The following is a 9609-nucleotide window of genomic DNA, read 5'->3' as shown; positions in this document are numbered from 1 at the left end:
ACCCCTTTGGCTACAAGTTCAAACTTTCCATAACGGGTTAAATCCCTCGACTAGACAAATGATCGACACAGCTGCCGGTGGAACTATCAATAACAAAACACCTGAAGTGGCTTATGAGTTCATAGAAGAGATGTCACTGAATAATTATCAGTGGCAAGTCATGAGGACAAAGCTGACAAAAGCAGCCAGCGTTTTTAACATCAATTCAGTTGCTATGCTTTCCAATCAAGTAGAACTTTTGAATAGAAAAATTGATGGTTTACTTGGTTCTACGCAGGTACATACAGTAATGCAGTGCGATGCAAGTGGAGGTGGATTAAACAATTCAGAATATCCACCCTATGGCCCCAACATGGAGAACGAGCAATTAAACTATATGGGTAATAATCCTTGATCTCAAAATAATCCTTATAGTAACACTTACAATGCAGGTTGGAGGAACCACCCAAATTTCTCATGGGGAGGCCAAGGAAATCAAAGACCATCACCCCCTCCAAGCTTCCAACAACAACCTTACCAGCCAGAGAAAAAGCCGAACCTTGAGGAGATGATGACAAAATTTACCTCAGTAGCGGTGACTCATTTTCAGAATACTGACACTGCACTTAAAAATCAGCAAGCATCAATTCAAGGGCTCGAGAATGAAATAGGCCAGTTGGCAAAGATGATTTCCGAACGACCACAAGGTAGCTTGCCGAGTAATACTAAAACTAACCCAAGGAAACAGCTTAATGCAATTATTGTTTGAGATGAAGAAGGGTTAGTTGAACCTGAACTAGAACCGAGGCAAGAATTTGTGGCAAGTAAAAGTAAGAATGAGTTAGACCATAGTGAGCAAAAATTGGTAAGTAGAGAATATAAACCTTGTGTGTCATACCCTAGTGCGACAAGGAAAGACCACACGGATGAACAGTTTGGTAAATTCCTTAAATTATTAAAGAAATTACATATTAAGTTACCGTTTATTGAAGCTCTTTCGCAGATGCTAAACACAATCAAATTTTTAAAGGAGCTTTTAGCAAATAAACAAAAGTTGGATGATGCGTCACACGTGGAGTTGAATGCAGTTTGCTCAGCCATTCTATAGAATACGCTACCCAACAAGTTGAAGGATCCAGGGAGTTTTACGATTCCTTGCTTAATTGGTAGTTTAAACGTTAACAATGCTTTAGCAGATTTAAGGGCAAGTATTAATGTCATGCCCTATAAAATGTTTAAACAACTTGGTCTTGGGAAACCCAAACAAACTAGGATGAGCATGCAATTAGCAGATAAAACAATTAGATTTCCTAGAGGTATTATTAAAGACTTGCTGGTTAAAATTGATAAATTTATATTCCCAGTTGACTTTGTTGTCTTAGACATGGATTAGGATAGTGACGTACCTTTAATTTTAGGAAGGCCGTTTTTAGCAACTGCTAGAACTTTCATTAACGTTGGCACAGTTGAATTGATACTTCGTGTAGGTGATGACACGATTAAGCTTCAAGCTCGTGATTCTGCAAAAATATCTAGTAGTCGAGACGATTGTTTAAGTTCTATTAACTTGAATAATATTGCAACTCAAACTCCTTTGTAGGACTCCCCTAGGAAAAACATGATGGAGCCTCATTCTAATCTATGCAACAAAAATAGAGTGACTCATGAAGAACGAAGGCTTCAGATCGATGAACTAAACGAATGGTAAACACATGTCAAGGAGAAACCAAAAGCACACGATGAATCAAAGCGACACCTCGATAACTATAGGGATGAAACAATGCAATTTAAGGTTGGGGATAGAGTATTGTTAGATGAAAAGGACCCCCGAATCGCTACTTCAGAGCTTAATACAAACGGAGAGACTCCCTTCACGGTACTAAATGTTTTCCCATACGGTACAGTCCAGGTAAATCATTCTCAATTTGGCACTTTTAAGGTAAATATTACTCGACTTAAACTTTATGTGGATAATAGATTTGATAGTGAAAAAGATGAGTCTCGACTCCGTGTGCTTGGACACACGGGCGTGTGGTGTACCACACGGGCGTAGAAGAAGCTAAGAACCTAGAACATGGCCCTGCGACGTGACCGTGTGCACCACGCAGCCTGGACACACGAGCGTGTTCTCAGGTCGTGTGATGATTGGGAAATAAAAGCTAGTAATAAACACGGGCTGGACGCGAGCCACACTAGCGTCTGACACGGTCATATGGCCCAACATGGGCCTCACACGACCATGCCCCATTTTTAAACCCCCAACCCTATCTCTTTCTTTTTCTTCTTCTCAAAATTTCCTTCCCCAAACCCTAGCCCCCACAGCATCCCTCCCTCACCGTTTGGCCACCCCTAGCTCCCTCTTCTTCTTTTCTTTTCTTTTCTTCTTTCCCCCATCTATTCCTTATATTTTCTTTTCCTTTTAAACTCCCCGTTACACCCACAACCCCACCCCCATAGCGTACCACACGGCCTCACTCCCCACGTCTATGGCCTCCCCCGATCACCACCATCATCATGAACCAGCCCTCACACAGGCGTGGCCTCCTTAGTCACACCAACACCGACCACCGTCTGCAGCACCACCGAGCACCACCGTGGTTCCCTCTTTTACCCTTACCTAGAATTTATTTCTTTATTTCCTTAGTTATTTGTTATTTGTTAGCCCATTTTAATCTATAGTTATTTGTTATTTGTTAGTCCATTTTAATCTTAGGAAATTTTTCTTTCTTTATTTATTTTTAGTAGTAGTCTTCATTAGTAGTTATCATCATATTTGTTCTTATTATTCTAATTATTATTTTTTGTTTGTCTGACTCTTTCATTTTTATTCTTTATTTTTTTAGCCTACTTTCTTATTTTTATTTAGTATTTCTATTCTCTTATAATTGCATCTGTTTGTTTAGTAAGATGTTTTTCATGATTTTCTTTTCCTTCTTTAATGCTATTTCTATTTCCCTATTATTCTAGTGTTTGCTTTAATTAGTGTTAGGATATATTTCTATTAATGCTCTTTATTTTTCCTTTGTCTTTTGATCAAATATTTGCTACGATCTGACTTCTGTTATTTTTAGGAACACAATGACAAACACACCAAGTAAAAAGACCGCAGTCCTCGCTTCGAAAAAGTGGAAAGATCCTAGTGCAACCTCCTCGAGCACCTCGACTAAAGCTCGTCACCCTCTACTTCTGTTCGCGTCAGGCCCACAGGACGATCTATTTCATCTTCTTCAAGTACAACCATTAGGAGTGGGACGATGTATTGATTGGGCCGCTTTGGAGCAGGTCCAACTTGCTTACCTCGTTCGATTCCATCTCGATATAGCCCCGTGGGAACGGTTCTTTTCAATTATTGAGCCTACCTATTCAGAGCTGACATTAGAGTTCTACACTACTTTCCATCTCTAGCATGTGATGAATACACATGACAAAGCTGGTACTATCATTTTTAGACTTGGTGGACTTGTAAGGCACATGAGTGTACCAGAGGTTGGAGCTGCTTTGAGCCTTTACACGAAGGAGTTCATGGCTTTCGAGAATTTTTATAGCTTCATCGTCATATACACTATTCACCCTCTTGCTGTTGGACCAACCTTACAGCAAGTACGGTTCCCTATGACGCAAGTCGCTCAAAGGCGACTTCTCTCCCTCCAGCACTACGCTACATTCATGTCATCTTGACTCACACTTTGACTGGGAGGAGAGAGAGCACCAGAGTAGTTAGCACCACCGACGCGTACTTCCTATGGAGCATGACGACTGGCCATGTATTTGACTTAGCATATTTCATTACCCTCATCTTTCGCCACCAGACGGATCGTCATAGGAGGGGTCCCATTTGCCTTAGCCCTTACGTGACTCGCCTCAGTCGACATTTTGGCCTCTTCGACACTCTAGAGATGTCATCGACACTCACACTAGTCGACCAGATGTCTCCTCAAGGAATTTCTAGCAAGATCCACATGAGGATGATAGAGCGACGCCGTGGAATTGACCCCCCTTAGTACAGACTCGTCTACTCTGATGACCAAGATGAGCCAGAGGACGTTATTGATGATGTCCCTCCCCCTCACGAGGACCCACCCCCACCACCACCACCGTATCACTGACTTCCTACTACCACTTTGACAGATTTATCGAAGTGATTCACTCATTTTGAGCAGCAGTGCTTTGAGCTATTCGACAACATCGATGCCACCCTTCGACACATTTGCCACCACCTCCACATCTCTCCTTCGGCTTCATCGACCCACGAGCATCTGATGATGAGGACTTTTGAGTCCGTTTATTTTACTATTATTCTTATTTTTATTTTTTTATTTATTTGTTTTATTTTGTCTTTTATTTATTTTTGAAGAACTTATGTTTTACATTTTCAGCTATATTTATCTTTATCGAGTGATCCCTTAACTCTCTTCCATAGTGGTGTTTATTTTCTTATTAGTACCTCAGAATCATGCCTTTTATTCCGTTTTCTCTACAATTCTTTCTTGCGCTCTTCCAAAGATTCTATCCAAAATTTTAGGGCAGTTTCGCTTCTCTCCCTCTCTTCTAATATTATGCGTATATTGTTATTAACTACCTTTGTACATTGAGGACAATGTACATCTTAAGTGTGGGGAGGTTATTTATGTGACTATCAGAAAATCCCTGAATTTTTATCTTGTTCTCAAATAATTTTCTCATATCATTATTAGAGTAAATTCTGATTGATTTATGATCTTTATTGATGTGTTTTAAATTAAATCATAGGTAATTGTGCATTGATTGTTTAAACTTTAAGACATTAGAGGATCAAGCATGATAAGTTGACTTTTGAGAATTAAAATTTCTAGGTTGTTTCCCTGAATTGAGGTATGATTTTGAAGTTTCGAATTTACAGGATTAACATCAAATACCCATAATTTTCATGAGACTTTGAGCCTTTTAGAGCATATATCTTTCTTGCTCACTGGTTTTATTGGTTATGAGTGTGTCAACATTGATTTGTTATTCTAGAACTTACTACGATTATGCATGTCGAGACCACACGTTTGATTTGATATCCGAAAATGATAAAGGCACTTAGGTTTAACCCATTTACCCCATAAAAAGCCTACCCATACAACTGACCCCTAGTGAACCCCTTTGAGCCTTAACTGTTATTTATTGATTTTTCCCCTTTATATTAACCCATAACTTAACCCTTTTTTATTCGTTAAGAATTGCTAACTTTTTATTCACTCCCTTCTAAATTACCTAGCTATGTTCGTTCATTTCAGTCCCTAAATTATTTCTTATTATGTACTTTCTATACTTGTTCTTATTCTTAAAAAAATACATATATACATATTAGTATTAATTCTTTGTTTTTGAGCCTAAGTATTTAATTTCATATTCTAAGAAGAAGCTCATGTTTATTCATATGATGATAGTTATTTTTCTAGTTAGGTAATTTATCAATTTAAATCTAGATTCTAACCGTCTTTTTTAGCATTTATCCACACCTTTAACCCAACGCCCCGTTACAACCCTTTAAAGACCTTTTGATTTTTGTATCATCTCATTTATAGTGGTAGGGATTTGATTGTCATGCAAGCCTATAGTAATAACTTTTCATGTTTGACTAATGAGTGCTTAATCGTTGAACCTTAAACACATTGAGTGATTTGAGTGAATCTTTAGTGAGAACCCTTGTCAATTTGGAATTAAAGGTAATTACTTAGATAAAAGGGGATACCTATGATTTTATGATTAAAATGCTCAACTTTGACTATTTGAAACTTTAATGTTCTTTTAGTTAAATTTTCAATGTATGACTGCTTGTGGATTATTTTAAAACATTATAGATGAGAATTATAAGTTGAGAAGAATTAATTTTAATTGTGAGTTCAGGATTTTGCTTGAGGACAAGCAAATGCTTAAGTGTGGGGATATTTGATAAACTGTAATTTATACATATTTTTACCCCATCATTGGCATATTTATGGATGATTTTTTTATTGATTTCATTGAATTTGATGCTCCTAATCCCTTAAATTCATGTTTTATACTCAGTGAGCATAGGAAAGAGAAAATAGCAAGAAACGAGCCAAAAACAGACCAAATGGGAATAAATCAGTGTTTCACAAGGCCTAGGCATTTTCACACGGGTAAACCAGACATCCGTGTGAGACACACGGGCAGACCACACGCCTTATGTCATGCCCATGTCGACTAGAAACCAATTTAGAATTACACACGGCTTGAGCACTTGCATACTGGCGTGGCACACGGCCGTGTCCCTATCGAGCCCAAGTCTAGTTCTACTCGGAAAAGGTCATTTTTGAGGGTTTTGAAGAATTCTAAAACCTATATAAAGGCCCTAGAAGAGGATTAAGGGGGGAAAGGAAGAATTGAAGGTAGAAAATACTCAAGGACAGCCATCGGAATCACCTCGGAGATAGGATCTACATCAAGACTGAAGATTTCCTTCCAATTTCCTAGAAGTTCTTTGGGTTTCTTTATGTTTTGTTGTTTTCTATACTTTGAGATGTTTTCTATTATTATTATGAACTAAACTCCCTAAATACCTAAGAGAGATGAAACCTAAGACAAATCTTATTACTCTTTGATTTATATGATAAATACTTGTTCTTACTCTTAATTGTGAGTTTTAATTCTTGCTTTAATATTCTAGGATATTAATTCAAGTTTTTGATGTGCTTATTCAGTGGAGCAAAAGTCCCTGTTTAAGAGTAGATCATTCATAATTAAGCGAAGTTACATGCAATCCTGGAGATAGGACGACATAATCTGCCGGATTAGAGTCAAATCTAATAAGGGAATCCATAGATCGAGTTAATGCGACAATAGGGGTTTTAATTAGAAAGAGATTTCGATTAATCAACCTAAAGTCAGTTGTTTTTAGTCTCGAAAGGGATATTAACATAAACAGGGATTTCTACAGAATAAGTCAAGTGAATAAATCATCTAATTCAAAGGTAATAAGTAAAGTCTAGGTGGATTCTTTCTTGGGTATTATCTTCTCAATCGGTTTTTCAAAAGTATTTTTCAACTTTGATCTCTGTCGCTACTTTAGTTAGTTAGATAATTAGTATTAGATAAAAAATTTCCTAAATTTTTAGGCCAGATAATAAAAAGATAGTAATTACTAGTACTTTTAGTCCTCATGGATACGATATTTCCGGTCTCACCATAGCTATACTATTGTTCGATAGGTGCGCTTGCCTTAAGTCGAATTTTTAGTTAGTTTAGTGACCATCACTTGCATTCTCATGGCCCATGCTTGATAATTCTCTCCATCAAACACAAGTGGGGCTAAGATGGACAGGTTACTCGATCCTGATTCCATTTTCCTCAAAAACCTCACAAGTATACCTCTCAAATTTTCTCTAAGAACTCTCACAAAATTTTTCTCACAAGTCCCTCAAGAAAAATGGCTCTAAATATCACTGTTGGTTTAGCAAAGGCTTAATTGAAGTATAGAACAAAAGATAAAATGAAGGGATCATTTAATTCATTATTAATGCAGCCCTTATATACAAGTCTCAAGTACCAACCTCAACAAAAATTCAAATTGCTACTCCTACTAACAATCTAACAAATCTCCCTAGGACTTAGACTTATTTTTTAAAACAAAAAAGTTGCAGCCTTGAGATACTAACAAGTTTTAATAGTTAGGTGAAAAAGGAAAAAAAAGGAGAAACTTACCTGTGTGACTACAAGTGTATTTACCATTTTTTAATGTTTTCTTTCCCTCAGCTCAAATAGGAACCCACATTACACACCAACTCAGTAAAACACTTGAAATAAGTATACATATTTAATGTGGCTGATCTCTAAATAAAGGATTAAAACTCAAAATTGTACATGAAATTTGATTCAAAGTGCACTTTGATACATCGACTTTAATTTGGTGCAATTATGCACATGAAAATTTAACCGTGGTTCAAATGTATTCTTGAAACTTTGATTTTAATTCAACTATATATATTTAAAGAAATAAATACATCGATTTATTTTATTTTACATCACATAAATATAAATATTTGTGTATGCAACATGTACATATAAAATGGTGTTACATTGCTAATGGTGTTAGTGATTTATAAAAATTGAATCAAATCAAATTACACAAAATCAAAGTTTATGTATAACATTGCACATTAGAATAGAGTTTCAAGTAAAATTTGTATATATGAGTATTTAGGGAAAAACTGAAATATAAAAATACGCAATCAATATTTTTACACAAACTAGTACGGTTTTCATGCTTCGCGTTGGATTGATTAATTGTTTGTACCAAATTTTAAAATAAAAATTGGAAAGTTAAAATATGCTCAAGTATCTGTACGCTTATTTTGAGGAATCTAGTCTCCGTATTTTATGGATTTAGAAATTCAAGTCCAACAGTCACGGAAAATTCTTCTATTAAATTCACTCGTTTGACATTTTGAAATAAAAAATCCACTTGGCAATAATATAACATTAAAAATAATGTTGAAAATATTAATTAAGAGTTTTCCCCTTAAAATACCCATTCAAACTCATTATGATAAAATAGAATTTTTTGTTGAAATAAAATTTTCATTTTATTTAGAATAAAAATGAAAGGGAAGGTTGAAAAGCCTTCCTCAACTCATGAGCAACAATACAAAGAGTTAATCAGAAAGGAAACATAAAAAATGGAACAAATAAAAAACGGAAACTTCAAGACACAATTAAATCAAACAATGTGGGGAAGAAGGCTATTTAAGGGCTGCAAATGTATTCCGTAGCTACTTCTCTTCCACATTTATTGAGTAAGAGGCTCAATGAAATAGGAAGGTCGATGGGAATGTCCAACACATTGGCTCTGACAGCAGTGCAAAGGCAAACTGCAGCTTCAAGATCGACTAATCCTTCAATCACGCTGCAACATGGTTCTGTAGGTACGTTTCCGAGATTAACGTCCACCAAACCCAACAGGCCAACGCATACACCGAGATTTAGGGGATTGCATGTACCGGGATGACCATGAGTGATTCTGCCATTATGGTACACATCTCCGGGATGAATATAAACGGGGTTTTCGACATTGTGAGAGCTTACAAAAGCAAAGAAAAAAAGGTTAAGAGAAAGAACAAGAGCAGTTGATGCTTTAACATTAGAAGCCATTTCCCAAAAGAAAATGATTTGAAGTGATTGATAAAATGAGTTTTTTGTTGGTGAGAAATTAAGCTGAAACTGCCGATGAAGGTGGCGAAGGGAGCAAAGGGTTTTTATAGCTGGAATGTATGAACTTTGAAGCCTTTTTAGAACTAGAAAATGGGAGGCACTAAGTCGGATTAATTGGAGAATCTTGGATCTTGGAGTATCTGTTTGGCTGGCAACTATATATATAAAATTCTCCCACGTCTATGATGGATGATATCTTTATCACTAGGCATCTTTAATTGATTTAATTAGTAACATGAGTACAATGTTGTTAATATATGTGTATATATATATATATATATTATATTTGCAGACATGCATGAGATCAAGCCTAATTAAGGTTGCTGTCATAAATATATATACATGTTAAAATCTTTGACCAGCTCAACGGGAGGCTCGAATCGGAGGAACCCACACAGGAAGTAAGGTTCCCGATTACTGCGTAAAAAATATTTG

The 9609-nt window shown here is 36.4% G+C and overlaps 1 protein-coding gene across 1 annotated transcript; it reads right to left on the bottom strand.

Annotated features, from left to right (window-relative positions):
- Positions 1-8537: 8537 nt before the first annotated feature.
- LOC107916024 (putative lipid-binding protein AIR1) lies at positions 8538-9183 on the bottom strand. Its single transcript, XM_016845192.2, has one exon. The coding sequence runs from the start codon at positions 9112-9114 to the stop codon at positions 8710-8712; it is 405 nt and encodes a 134-aa protein (XP_016700681.2). The 5' UTR covers positions 9115-9183; the 3' UTR covers positions 8538-8709.
- Between the last annotated feature and the right edge of the window lie 426 nt (positions 9184-9609).

This window comes from Gossypium hirsutum, chromosome A10 (genome assembly GCF_007990345.1).
Source record: "Gossypium hirsutum isolate 1008001.06 chromosome A10, Gossypium_hirsutum_v2.1, whole genome shotgun sequence".
Classification (NCBI taxonomy): Eukaryota; Viridiplantae; Streptophyta; class Magnoliopsida; order Malvales; family Malvaceae; genus Gossypium; species Gossypium hirsutum.
The sequence above is the reverse complement of the archived record's forward strand: the minus strand, read 5'-3'. Positions and strand labels throughout refer to the sequence as shown.